At 39.8% G+C, this 14606-nt stretch overlaps 1 protein-coding gene across 7 annotated transcripts in view; it reads right to left on the bottom strand.

Annotated features, from left to right (window-relative positions):
* The window catches only part of SENP6 (SUMO specific peptidase 6), a 140969-nt gene that overhangs the window by 78310 nt on the left and 48053 nt on the right, over positions 1-14606 (bottom strand). For 5 of the 7 annotated variants that reach the window (XM_062186388.1, XM_062186386.1, XM_062186389.1 and 2 more), the window contains 3 exons: positions 13158-13303; positions 11186-11290; positions 3558-3578 (listed from right to left, as the gene is read on the bottom strand). In XM_062186388.1, coding sequence (XP_062042372.1) covers positions 3558-3578; positions 11186-11290; positions 13158-13303 — 272 coding nt within the window. The remainder of the gene's footprint in view (positions 1-3557; positions 3579-11185; positions 11291-13157; positions 13304-14606) is intronic. The other 2 variants (XM_062186393.1, XM_062186387.1) reach the window with 1 other exon arrangement.

Genomic DNA, 14606 nt, shown 5'->3' with positions numbered 1-14606 from the left:
ATAAATAGAATTTTAATTGTTAAATAAACAACAGGAGGCACTGTGCACTTACTTCCCATGTAGGACCTCTGTCCTTAATGAGTTGTAGTATGAGAATTAATTGTAAAATTTGTTTTCAAACAGTACACTGTATGTTGTATATGTATTTGCATGCAAATCGTTACAATCTGTACTTGGTATACAGCTGGTCTTCTGAATATAAAGTTAATTAAAAATAAATGTTAATGAAGAATGCGATGGGAGAGGGAGTAGGAGTGGGAAGGCAAGTATGGGGGAAAGAACCACTATATTCCTAAAGCTGTACCTATGAAATTTATGTTCACTAAATAAAAGTTTTCTTAAAAAAAAAAAAGTTCCTAGAGGTAATCTTAATAAAAAAGAATAAAAAAAATTTCAATACGTATTACTATTCAAGTTTAGAAAGTCCAAAATTAAGGTGTATAAGTTGGTTTTAAGTGATTATCACATGTGTTCCTCAAAAAGCGTCATTAAGATTAGGCAAGCAGCCAGCGCCATGGCGCAGGTTAATCCTCTGCCTGTGGTGTCGGCATCTCATATGGCTGCCGGTTCTTGTTCCAGCTGCTCCTCTTGCAGTCCAGCTCTCTGCTATGGCCTGGGAAAGCAGCAGAAGATGGCCCCTGCACTCACATGTTAGACTGAGAAGAAACACCTGGCTCCTGGCTTCAGATTAGTACAGCTCTGGCCGCTGCAGCCATTTGGGGAGTGAACCAAGAGAAGGAAGACCTTTCTGTCTATCCCTTTCACTGTCTATAACTCTACCTCTCAAATAAATAAATAAATAAAATCTTAAAAAAAAAATTGGGCAAATATTAATTACTTTCATTTTATGATCAAGTAATGTACCAGTGGTTATGCTTTTTACTTAAAGGTAGATCCTCTGATTCCTACTTCACTATTTTTTTTGTTTGTTTTTGACAGGCAGAGTGGACAGTGAGAGAGAGAGACAGAGAGAAAGGTCTTCCTTTTGCCGTTGGTTCACCCTCCAATGGCTGGCGCACCGCGCTGTAACGAAGGCAGGAGCCAGGTTCTTATCCTCGTCTCTCATGGGGTGCAGGGCCCAAGCACTTGGGCCATCCTCCACTGCCTTCCCGGGCCATAGCAGAGAGCTGGCCTGGAAGAGGGGCAACCAGGACAGAATCCGGCGCCCTGACCGAGACTAGAACCCAGGGTGCCAGCGCCGCTAGGTGGAGGATTAGCCTAGTGAGCCGCAGCGCCGGCCCCTACTTCCCTATTATTCGAACAAGAAAGTAAGGTCTGAAGAGGGCAGGGATTTCTGCTTGCTCCTAGAAAAGTGTCTGGTGGGGCTGGTGCCATGACACAGTAGGTTAATCCTCTGCCTGAAGCGCCAGTACCCCATATGCGCACCAGTTCTAGTTCTGGCTGCTTCTCTTCCAATCTAGCTCTCTGCTGTAGCCTGGGAAAGCAGTAGAACATGGCCCAAATCCTTGGGCCCCTGCACCCGCATGGGAAACAGGGAGGAAGCACCTGGCTCCTGGCTTCAGATCTGCACAGCTTCAGCTCTTGCTGCCATTTGGGGAGTGAACCAACAGAAGGAAGACCTTTTTCTCTGTCTCTCCCTCTCACTGTTTCTAATTCTACCTCTCAAATACATAAATAAAATCTTAAAAAATAAAGAAAGAAGAAAGAAAAGTTGCTGGTACATACAGGCATTTAAACAATTGCTGAATGTACAAACGAATAATTTCCACTACAGATATATGCAAAAGAAGCCAAATCAGCAGAGAAGAATCAGTGTAACTCAAAGATTATTGTGAAATAGAATATAATCTAAGACCTATTATTTTTAAAACAGTAACCACATTTTAATTAATATGGAATACAAAAGTTATTTAAATACAAGTCTTTCATATATATATGACTTCATGAAACTATTTGATGTCTATTTACAGCAATTACTTTTTGAAAATATCTTAAGGACTTTACTAAAAAAAAAAAAAAGGAGTCATTTATAAGTTAAAAATTAATGATATAGGCCTGCACCGCGGCTCACTAGGTTAATCCTCCGCCGGCAGCGCCGGCACACCGGGTTCTTGTCCCGGTTGGGGTGCCAGATTCTGTCCCCGTTGCCCCTCTTCTAGTCCAGCTCTCTGCTGTGGCCCAAGTCCTTGGGCCCTGCACCCCATGGGAGACCAGGAGGAAGCACCTGGCTCCTGGCTTCGGATCGGCACAGCGGGCAGGCCATTTCGGGAGTGAACCAATGGCAAAAGGAAGACCTTTCTCTCTGTCTCTCTCTCTCTCAATGTCTAACTCTGCCTGTCAAAAAAAAAAAAAAAAAAAAAAAAAAAAAAAAAAAAAAAAAAGATATAAAATGACCAACCTACAAGAGTCCTTCAAAATGTTTATGGAAATGCTTATTATGAAACTAATATATGCAAGGATTAAAAACTGTTAAGTATCAAAATAAACATCTAATTAATTTTTCCATATATTTTTTGAAGCTCACACATACATCTTACTAGAAGTAATGATTTACTCAAAGAAAAACTCACACAACAGGAAAATATTTTTTCTTGCCAAGGAAACAGGTAGTTACATATTCGCACAACTCATTCATTTACAACTTATGAAGTATTTACAATTATAAAATACCCTTGAATTTTTCCTAGGAGGATCATTTTTGAAATTTATTTTTTATGAAAATGGAATGTATACATTCTACAAAATACTGCAAGTTACCCATTTTGCCTCCTCTACACTCTAAAGCAAAATTATAAAATTAAACAGTTATACATGCACCAATTACAGGAAAGCATTGCTTTAATATAAAGGCTTTTAACCTGCTTAGGAAATGAGAAGAGACGGTACACAAGAAACTTGAAAATCTCATGGAAGCCAGGAAAAAACCCACACATATGTACATAAAATTACCCAGCATATTGCCATGGAGACAAGCTACCCTATGGACACCTGTTTTAGAACAATTACAACCATTTTATTACAAATGGCAAAATATAAAAATGTGTTTGTGTTCTTAAAAAACTTTCCATGTCACATGTATATTATTCAAATTGCTCCTGAAAGAAGGCCTGCTAGTGTTCTTACAAAATGAACAAATAAAGGCTGTTCACAAAATTCTGTTACAGATTTTTGGGTTAGAATAGAATACATATGATGTATAAAGTTGTGACTCTAAGCTTAAGGTGTCTTAATTCCATTCAAACCAATCTCCTAAGATATAAAAACAGGAATATGATCACTGAAATGTAAGAGAAAGATTTTGATGATGTAATGAAAACAGCTTTACAATCAAAACACTGAAATATCCTATTTTTAAGATAAAGTCATATATCAGCATAAATATATATTAACTATTCATGGAAAAATGTATATTAAGAATTATAGCAAAACAATTCCATAAGTCAAATATCACTTTGTACTATTAATAGGTTTCCTTTTATTTAGACAATAAGCTTTTTAATGATGAATTCTAGTCCAATGGATATTTTTCAAAGTATATAAATAATCTGATATTTCATTGCTACATCCATGCTCTAATTTCATCAAATTAAGCTTACCTTTCTTTTCGGTCCAGATTGCTTAAAACATGAAAAAGAAAAAAAATGTAAGAGGCAAGACCTCATTGTTGATATATCACTGTAGTTGTAGTAACTGTAGTTAATAAGGCAAAACCATAGTGTGCTCAAATTATTTCAAATACATTTTATACATACTATGTTATGAACCTTGTCTAAATTATTTTCCAACTTTTGACAACAAACAGAATAACCTAGTCATAATAATCATATACTTCACAAAAATGGATAATATAAATATATGAAAGTTTGTGAATGGGCTTTATTTAACTATCAAACACTTGAGGATATGTTATTTTAGAAGGGTTATGCAAAGTCTTCAAGAAATGAAAATTTATAAAATTTTTAGTAATTCCCTTCCTATTACCAGGATGATTATTCACTCTGAGCAAAACGTCTCTCTCCCTCTTTCTGTAACTCTGCTTTTCAAATGAATAATTAAATATTTAATAAATAAATAAATAAAATTTTTAAAAAGGTTTTTTAAATTTTAAACTAAATATAGTTTGTGACTTTAGACACAAGGAAAAGCCCAGGATCATGGCCTCTTATTTGAAGTTCAATGTACAGAAATTCTATTCTCCAAAGTTCATACGAAGTCCAAAATGTTATTAATTACTCAAAATAAAATTACATAAACCCTTCATTTGGACTAAAATAATATTCACATGCCAAAATTATTATTTATTGTAAAGAGAACTAAATAGTCAAAATTAATTGTAATCCAAACATGGCTTATATAATTTCCATATTAATTCACATTCCTAGTATGTAGTGTAGTATGTAGTGTAGTATGCAATAAAATACTAATCCTAGCAAATTAAGGAAAAAAATGGCAATTTGGTTTTAATTTTTTATTTTTGACAGGCAGAGTGGACAGTGAGAGAGAGAGACAGAGAGAAAGATCTTCCTTTTGCCGTTGGTTCACCCTCCAATGGCTGCCGCGGCCGGCGCACCGTGCTGTTCCGAAGGCAGGAGCCAGGTTCTTACCCTGGTCTCCCATGCGAGTGCAGGGCCCAAGCACTTGGGCCATCCTCCACTGCACTCCCTGGCCACAGCAGAGAGCTGGCCTGGAAGAGGGGCAACCGGGATAGAATCCGGCACCTCGACCGGGACTAGAACCCGGAGTGCCGGAGCCGCTAGGCGGAGGATTAGCCTGTTGAGCCATGGCGCCGGCCGCAATTTGTTTTTATATTCAAAAGAAAAATGCATTTTTTAAAAGTTGCACTGCTGTTATAGTTGAAATTTTACCTTTTCTACTAAAACTGAGAATAATTTGCATAAAATAAATCCATGTTGGATAAATGACAGAAAAACAGGGGAATATTATCACACCCCAATTAAACGAATGGAAGTATGGGCTGGTATTGTGGTATAACAGGTTAAGTTGCCCCTTGGGACACTAGCATTCCAATATTAAACAACCAGTTCAAGTCCTGGCTACCCCACTTCGATTCCAGCTACCTGTAAACATGCCTTCATAGACAGTGGAATACAGCTCACTACTACTTGGGCCCATGCCATCCACGAGGGAGACCAGGATAGAGTTCTTGGTTCCCGGTTTTGGCTTGGCCAAGCCCTGGCTGTAGAAGTCATTTGGGGAGTGAACCAGTAGATGAAATCTGTGTTACTCTGCCTTTTAAATAAGTAAATTTTTAAAAGTAAATGAAGGGAAATAAAATATAAACATTAAAGTTTAAATGCAGACTACCTTATTGTATATATTTATTTTGTAAGAAAGTCTATTTCCAGAAAAACTAAAATGAAAACCAAAACAGGCATTAACACCTATCTAGCCATTTCCAACTCCTCTCTACTGAGGCCAATACAGTTTTTTAAACTCACCTGCACAGAAGAGGGAAAGTAGAAAATAGAGATAAAAGGATTGGTTCTTCCCAATAAATGGAATTAGAAAGAACAAAAATATACACACATTTTCCTTAACCTTGAGAAAAATGCACTAATTATGATACAGTAACTAATTTATAAGATATGGTATTCTAAATAGTCTTCGGTGTGTTTATCATCAAGTCCTGCTCTAGGAAAGGTATATATTTATAAGTATATATCTTTATAAAAACCTTTCAAAAGTGAGAAAAAGTAATTATTAGTAAAGTAGGACTTTGTAAAATTTTTACTTATACTCTTTTTTTTTTTTTGGAAAAGGCAAAGTGGACAGTAAGAGAGACAGGCAGAGTGGACAGTGAGAGAGACAGAGAGAAAGGTCTTCCTTTTGCCGTTGGTTCACCCTCCAATGGCCACCGCAGCCGGTGCACCGTGCTAATCCGAAGGCAGGAGCCAGGTGCTTATCCTGGTCTCCCATGGGGTGCAGGGCGCAGGCACTTGGGCCATCCTCCGCTGCACTCCCGGGCCACAGCAGAGAGCTGGCCTGGAAGAGGAGCAACCGGGAGAGAATCTGGCGCCCCTACTGGAACTAGAACCTGGTGTGCCACGCCACAGGCTGAGGATTAGCCTAGTGAGCCGTGGCGCCGGCCTACTTATACTCTTGTTGTTGGACTATTTCAACAAAAGGGAAAGGAAAAATTATCTTGAACTAGTGTTGTTGTACTACTAATCGTAAAACTTAATAACAAGGGCCTGTGTGTGCTGTGGCATAGCAGGTAAAGCCGCCACCTGCAGTGCTGGTATCCCATATGGGCACTGGTTTGAGACTCAGCTGCTCCACTCCGATCCAGCTCTCTGCTATGGCATGGGAAAGCAGTAGAGGATGGCCCAAGTCCTTGGGCCCCTGCAGCAGCATGGGAGACTTGGAAGAAGATCCTGGCTCCTGATTGGATCAGCTCCAGCTTTTGCAGCCATTTGGGGAGTGAACCAGCAGATGGAAGACCTCTCTCCCTTTCTGCCTCTGCCTCTTTGTAATTCTGCCTTTCAAAGAAAATGTCAATCTTTTAAAAAAAACTTATAAACAAAAACAAAAAGGAGAGGGAGGAAAAAAGAGAATGGTCAATTCTCATATCTATGACTTGATTTAGGACTTCAAAAACTCTTTCAGAGTAGCACTTCTGTTAATCAAATTTTGCTTTTACCAGGAGCCCATATTCCTATTTATGAAACCATAAAATTATGGATTGTATAAAAAAGCATAAAATTATATATGCTTTTGCAGACATCTACTTCCCCATGAGCACTAGAACTCTTTGTATCCGTCGATCCTTAACAAAAAAGCATACCCAGGGGCTGGCGTTGTGTTGCAGCATGTTAAGCCACAACCTACCAAAGCTGCCCACATGAGCACCAGTTGAAGACCTGGCTGCTCCACTTCTAATCCAGTCCCCTCCTAATATACCTGGGAAAGCAGCAGAAGATGGTGCAAGTACTTAGGCGCTTATGACCTATGATGGAAGTCCCAGACGGAGTTCTGGGCTCTTGGATTTGGTCTGGACCAGTCAAGCCATTATAGCCACTTGGGGAGTGAACCAAGTGAACCAATTGAACTCTCTGCCTTTCAAATAAATAATAAATTATGTTCAAAATTAATTAAAATTTAAAAGCTTCTTCTCCCTCCAAAAGGTTAAATAATAAATATAAGCTCATAAAATGTGCTGTCTTAGCAAGTCTGATTAATGTTAGGGGTGCGAATGACACAGTTATATAGATTTTAAAACTTTTGTATTTCATTTTTTCCAAATTAATACTATCCTCTTTCACTGCTAAATAAACAACTGATCTTTGAACAGACTTCATTGATTTCTTTTTTTTTTTTTTAAAGATTTATTTATTTATTTGAAAGTCAAGAGTTACAGAGAGAGGAGAGGAGAGGAGAGGAGAGGAGAGGAGAGGAGAGGAGAGGAGAGGAGAGGAGAGAGGAAGGGAGAGAGGAAGGGAGAGAGGAAGGGAGGGAGGGAGAGAGGGAGGCAGGGAGAGGTCTTCCATCATCTGGTACACTCCCCAGCTGGCGGCAAAGGCCAGAGCTACGCCAATCTGAAGCCAGGAGCCAGGAGCTTCTTCCTGGTCTCCCATGCAGGTGCAGGGGCCCAAGGACTTGGGCCATCTTCTACTGCTTTCCCAGGCCATAGCAGAGAGCTGGACTGGAAGTGGAACAGTCAGGTCTCGAACCGCTGCCCATATGAAATGCCAGCGCTTCAGGCCAGGGCGTTAACCTGCTGTGCCACAGTGCTGGCCCCCATTGATTTCTTTTTAAGATGAACACGTATGGAGCACTTAATCCAAATCTTTCTAAAGAATTACAAATTATTCAGGATAGAGGTCTTACTTAAAAGACAAGCTATACCACTCACCTCAAAAAGAATGCTTTGTGTGAATTCCCAAATGATGGCACTACTTTTAATTTAAAATTAAGACTGGATAAAAGTAAAAAATTTCAAAAGCCGTAAATGTCAGCATATTCACCTTCACATGAGGCCTGACAATTACATCAACTGCTTGATAGCAACTACCTTAGGTAAAGTTGAATTTGTGTCTTTAATGATTCCTACTATATGTACAGAGTGTCCTCTTCTACCTGGTATACACAAAAGTTCCTTTAATATTTCTTTTCTGACACTTTCCCTGTTCTCTTCTCTGTAACATAACTTAACATACTTAACCCTATGCAAATTTAAACTTCAAGGATAGAGAGTTGATTATATCCATCTTTGAACAAACTGTACCTCATCTATGCATCGTACATAGCATAAAAATCACTCAAATATTTCTGGAGAAAGAAAACTGAAAATATTCTGATTGACTTGTGAATTTCAAAATCTTTTTACTGATGATCATACTATAGTTGTAGTAATAAATGCTTATCCTTATAAGAATAAATAAGCAAGGGGCTGGCGCTGTGGCGCAGTGGGTTAATGCCCTGGCCTGAACCACCAGTATCCCATATGGGCACTAGTTTTAGACTCGGCTGCTCCACTTCCAATCCAGCTCTCTGCTGTGGACTGAGAAAGCAGTAGAAGATGGTCTAAGACCTTGGGTCCCTGCACCAGCGTAGGTGACTGGGAAGAAGCTCCTGGCTCCTGGCTTCGGATTGGCGCAGTTCCAGCCGCGGCGGCCAATTGGGCAGTGAACCATCGGATGGAAGACCTCTGTCTCTCTGCCTCTCCTATACATAACTCTTTCAAATAAAAAAAATAAATAAATAAATGGCAAGCATAGATAGAATCTGCCCTGCTTACCTGATTCCTTACAGTTTTTTTGTTGCCCCAATTGCTCTTGTCAAATGTTTTCAACATGATTAGTTAAATATAAATTAATTCAATTTAAGAAACAATGTATCACTAGTAAACATGAATTCTTATTACTGAATATATATATATATATATTTTTTTTTTCCAAAGAGGAAAGGATACAAACACAAAATCTAATAGGTGCTAAGATCCAGAATGAAAGAAAACACAACCCAATCTCCAGATGGTAATCTTTATGGACACTTAACACTAAGAAGGAAATGAGAAACAGGAAAAACAGTTCACTATGCAAATAATTTCAAGCTAACAGCTAACTCCAAAAGCAATAAAAATTTAAAATTTTGATCTTAAAATGGATAATTTTACTTTATTATAAATTTAAATTATTTTTTCAACTTTTCAGTATTTCAACATTTTCAGAAAATAAAGAGATTTTCATCAACAATGTTTTGTATTGATGAGATCAGTATATGAAAGTATATCTCTTTCTTCCTCTCCCTAAATACTCCATTTATCATCTATGCTCATGTTTGTGCCACATGTACACCAGACATCTTGATTTATTTGTGTACCCTGCAGTAAGCCAAGTTAACTTTTTGGTATGTGTGGTTCTGGAAAACCTCAAAAGCATTTACAATACCAAGCTTTCCCCAACCATTACTTTTTTTTTTTTTTGACAGGCAGAGTGGACAGTGAGAGAGACAGACAGAGAGAAAGGTCTTCCTTTTGCAGTTGGTTCACCCTCCAATGGCCGCTGCGGCCGGCGCACCGCACTGATCTGAAGCCAGGAGCCAGGTGCTTCTCCTGGTCTCCCATGGGGTGCAGGGCCCAAGGACTTGGGCCATTCTCCATTGCACACCCTGGCCACAGCAGAGAGCTGGCCTGGAAGAGGGGCAACCAGGACAGAACCCGGTGTGCCGGCGCCGCAAGGTGGAGGATTAGCCTATGGAGCCATGGCGCCGGCCCCCAACCATTACTTTTATTATTTCAAAGTTCAAGAAGTACTTTCAACATCTACAAGAACTCCCAAATCTAACTAATACTACTAAAACAAAAATTTTCTCAAACTTAAGATTAGTATGTGACTTGGTACTATAACATAAAATCTTAAAACCATTATAAAGAAAAGCAAGGGGCTGATGCTGTGGTGTAGCGAGTAAAGCCGCTGCCTGCAGTGCCAGCATCCCACATGGGCACCGGTTTAAGACCACCTGGCTGCTCCTCTTCTGATCCAGCTCTCTGCTATGGCCTGGGAAAGCAGTAGAAGATGGCCCAAGTCCTTGGGCCCCTGCACCTGCATGGGAGACCAGGAAGAAGCTCCTGGCTCCTGGCTTTGGAGTGGCTCAGCTCCACCCATTGCGGATATTTGGGGAGTGAACCAGCAGATGGAAGATCTCTCTCTCTCTGACTCTCTGTAACTCTGCCTTTCCAATAAATAAATAATTAAAAAGAAAATAACTAGTTTTACTTTTTAGAGTTTACCTACCCTACTGAAGGTATCTTAGAAGTCATAGTTCTAAATCAGCATAATTTAAGCATCTTTTTAGATCTAGTGAATTGCAATGCTATATGATGGTTCTTATTTTAAAATTGTTTTCAGAATGTGAATAATTCAGAAGTGGAAAATAAGATTCCAGGTCATAAATTAATTCAAGAATAGATCTTGGCCAGCGCCGCGGCTCACTAGGCTAATCCTCCACCTGTGGCGCCGGCACACCAGGTTCTAGTGCTGGTTGGGGCGCCGGATTCTGTCCCGGTTGCCCCTCTTCCAGGCCAGCTCTCTGCTATGGCCCGGGAGTGCAGCGGAGGATGGCCCAAGCACACCCCATGGGAGACCAGGAGAAGAATCTGGCTCCTGGCTTCAGATCAGTGCAGTGCGCCAGCTGCGGTGGCCATTGGAGGGTGAACCAACAGCAAAAGGAAGACCTTTCTCTCTGTCTGTCTCTCTCACTGTCCACTCTGACTGTCAAAAAAATAAAATAAAAAAAGAATAGATCTTACTGCAGTGTAAAAAGCAGAATTCCACAAAGGAAAAAAATTGAAGAATTTCTGAAAAAACTGATTTAAAAAAAAAACATGAAAGCATTTCTATTAAAAAGCATAGTAGGGGTACGTATTTAGCCTCGTGGTTAAGAGGTCAGTAAAAAATGTCTATGAATCACCATCAGGTATCTGAGTTCAACACATAGCTCTAACTTCTGACTCATTTCCTGCCAATGCAGACCCCAGGTGGCAGTAGTGATAACTCAAAAGACTGGGTTCTTGCCAGTCTGGGAGACCTCTATTGATTCCCTGGGCTCCTGGCTTTGGCTCAGTTAAGGTCAATGAAGGCATGTGAGCAGTGAACCAGTAGCTGGGGTCTGTTCTCTCTATATATCTGTATCTTGCTGTCTCTCTGTTTTTAAAAAGAGCATGGTATAATATATACTAAACAAAGACAGTTAAAATCCTTACCTTTGTGCTGCTGTTTTTACTCCTGGTATCTGTGCATGAGCATGATGAAAACGTCTACCATGAACTACAGTTCCAGAACATAATGATGTATTTTGTGTATTTTCGCTGCAGAGTCAAAAAACAAAGAATAGTTTGAACAGGGAAAAGAATCACATATACATCAACAAAATAAATCCTTTAAAATTTCAGCACACACATACAAAATATTTACCACTTTTCAAAAAGATTTATTTGAAAGACAGAGGTGGAGAGAGAGAGAAAGACTGAGAGACAGAGATCTTCCATCTGCTTGTTCCCTCCCCAAATGGCTGGGCCAGGCCAAGCCGAGGCCAGGAGCCAAGAGATTCTTCCAGGTTTCCCATGTGGGTGGTAGGAGCCCAAACACTTGCAGCTTTCCACTGAAGTGGAGCAATCAGAACTCAATATGGTACTCATATGGGATGCAGGCCCACTGCACTACAGCATCAGCCCCAGCCCCAACAGTTAAACCCAATTGACTATGTAAAACCATCTGTTAGGAACTTTCAACTTCGGAATTTGTCTTTCAAATGCTTCTAATCCAGTAAAGGAAAAAAAAAAATACTAAAAATCAGATGTCCTTAATTGATTTAACTACTACCTTGAAAGTAAGATATTCTTTATGTACTTGCATTGTTTACCTATAAATTGACAAATTAAAAGTCAAATAATGGGGTCAACATTGTGATGCAGAGGGTAAAGCTGCTGTCACCACCATCCCATACAGGTGCCTGTTCATATCCCAGCGCTCTACATTTTTTTTTTTTAATTTTTTTTACTTATTTACTTGAGAGGTAGAGTTACAGAGAAAGGGAGAGACAGAGAGAAAGGTCTTCCATCTGCTGGTTCACTCCCCAAATGGCCGAAATAGCTGGCCAGCTGCTCTACTTCTGATATGGCTCTCTGCTAATGGCCTGGGATATAGCAAGGGAAGATGGCCCAAGTGCTTGGGCAAGCTGGCACACACATGGGAGACTGGGATGAAGCTACTGGCTCTTGGCTTTGATATGGCTCAGCCCGGGCCATTAGGGAGACTTGGGGCGTGCACCCAGAAGATGGAAGATCAAATACTCACTCATTCTCTCTCTCTCTCTTTTAAATAAAAATAAATATTTTTAAGGATTTATTTATTTGAAAGTCAGAGTTACACAGACAGAGGAGAGTTAGAGAGAGAGATAGAGGTCTTCCATCCTATGGTCCACTCTCCATTTGGATACAACAGCCAGAGCTGCACCAATCTGAAGCCAGGAGCCAGGAGCTTCTTCTGGGTCTGTCACGCAGGTGCAGGGGCCCAAGGACTTGAGCCATCTTCTACTGCTTTCCCAGGCCATAGCAGAGAGCCTGATCAGAAATGGAGCAGCAGGGTCTCAAACTGGTGCACATATGGGATGCCAGCACTTCAGGCCAGGGCATTAACCACTGTGCCACAATGCTGGCCTCAAAATAAGTATTGTTTTAAAAAATGATTTTTAATCCCATTTCTGGGTTGGCATAGATAGCCCAATGCTGTCAATAACAATGGTTTACTATGAAAACTACTTGGAAAGGTGGCTTATACCTGAAAGAAAAAGAGTAGGAAATCTTAAAAAAGAAAAAGATCACTACTGAGATAATCTTCATTACCATCTCCTAAATTAACTAGACAACTTACCTTAATGGGGCCTTCTATTATTAATATTATAACTAAGATTCTACTAACTGCATGAAAGCAAACTCACAACATTCCAGTCTACTGACATGTTTCTTGCAATATGTTTTATTCAAAAGAAAGTAATGCAATTAATCCTAAGATTCAAAACAAATAATCCTTAAACTGGTACTATCCTTCTCAGCATCCCTACTGACAAATTCAAAATTAAAGGGTATAAGTTGGGACTACTGGCCACAAAGGCAGTTAGTTTTTGGTGTCAAACTCTTATGTTTTCTGTAGGAAAGTGTGATGAAATGCCTATACCTCAATTTCTTATTGTTGTTCAACATGTTAAGTCCAATTGGGTTGCCTTTCAAAGTTTTAAAACTTTCAGTCTTGTTTCGTCTTACATATGTCTTCAGGATGAAATCACCAGAACTAGTAGCAACAATTTCCGATCGACGATTTAACTGTAAAAAGATGCATAAATGTTAGTCAATAAAAGCCGAATATAATTATATACCAACAACTACTTGAAAACTCACCAATCTTCTTAAATTTTTTAAAAATAATTTAGTTATTTATTTGAGAGGCAGAGTTTTAGAAAGAGGGAGAGACAGACAGAGAGGTTTTCTACCCGTTGGTTCACTTCCCAGATGGTCACAACAGAGGAGTTGGGCCAATCCAAAGCCAGACGCCAGACACTACCTCCGGGTTTCCCACATCGGTGCAGGGGCCCAAGTACTTGGAGCCATTTCCACTGCTTTCCCAGGCCATTAGCAGGGAGCGACTTGAACCCACACCCATCTGGGATGTCAGTGCCACAGGAGGAAGCTTAACCTACTATGGCACAGTGCTGGCCCCATCTTTTAAATTTTCTTAAAGACTTATTTCATTTTACTTGAAAGGTAGACGTAGGGGTAGGGGTATGGGTATGGGTATGGGTAGGGGGAGAGAGAAGGAGAGAGAGGGAGAGAGAGGGAGAGACAAAGAGATTTTCCACTGGCTGGTTCACCGCCAAAATGGCCACAATGGTCAGGGCTGGACCAGGCTGAAGCCAGGAGCCATGAATTCTCATCAGATCTCTCATTTGAGTGGCAGAGGTCCAACTACTTGGGCCATCTTCCTTTGCCTTCCCAAGTAAATTAGGAGAAAGAGGCAGCATTGCAGTCAGGATTCAAACCAGCACTCATATAGTATGCCTGAGCTGGCAATGCAGGCAGTGACTTAACTTGCTATATAACAACACCGTACCCACCTTGTCTTCAAAAAGTTAAAATATACAAGTAATGAAGACAGTGGAGAGTGTCTGAAGTGGCATGGATCCAAGAGTAATTCAACTGTAAACGGTTTTTTCTAAAGATGATGCAAATTTGGAGGAACATAGGAGTTTATTATTTTCTATTCATGTAAATCTCTCCAAAGATATTTAGAAAAGGAGAGTAGGGGATCTGATGTTTTCTCCAGAGATTAAAAAAAAAAAAATAAGCATTTCTTTGTTTAAAATGCCTTGCTCTTTGTTGAACAGTACTACCAAATATGGCAACCAATTGTCATTTCAACATGTGCTTTTCTACATGGACTTTTGCCTTAGCCTAAAAGTTTCTATATAAACACAGAAATTGAGATACAGTCTTCATATTTCCAGAAGTAAAAATAATACAGACATATTTAGACGAACCACCTTGGGGAAACCACAGTATTACAGGACGACTCCTTCTCAAACTTTTTTCAACAAATCTATCTTTGTTATGTTCAATGTGTAAGATATTT

The sequence above is a fragment of the Lepus europaeus genome, chromosome 3, assembly GCF_033115175.1.
Source record: "Lepus europaeus isolate LE1 chromosome 3, mLepTim1.pri, whole genome shotgun sequence".
NCBI lineage: Eukaryota > Metazoa > Chordata > Mammalia > Lagomorpha > Leporidae > Lepus > Lepus europaeus.
Note: the sequence above shows the minus strand (reverse complement) of the source record. Positions and strands in the feature narration are given on the sequence as shown.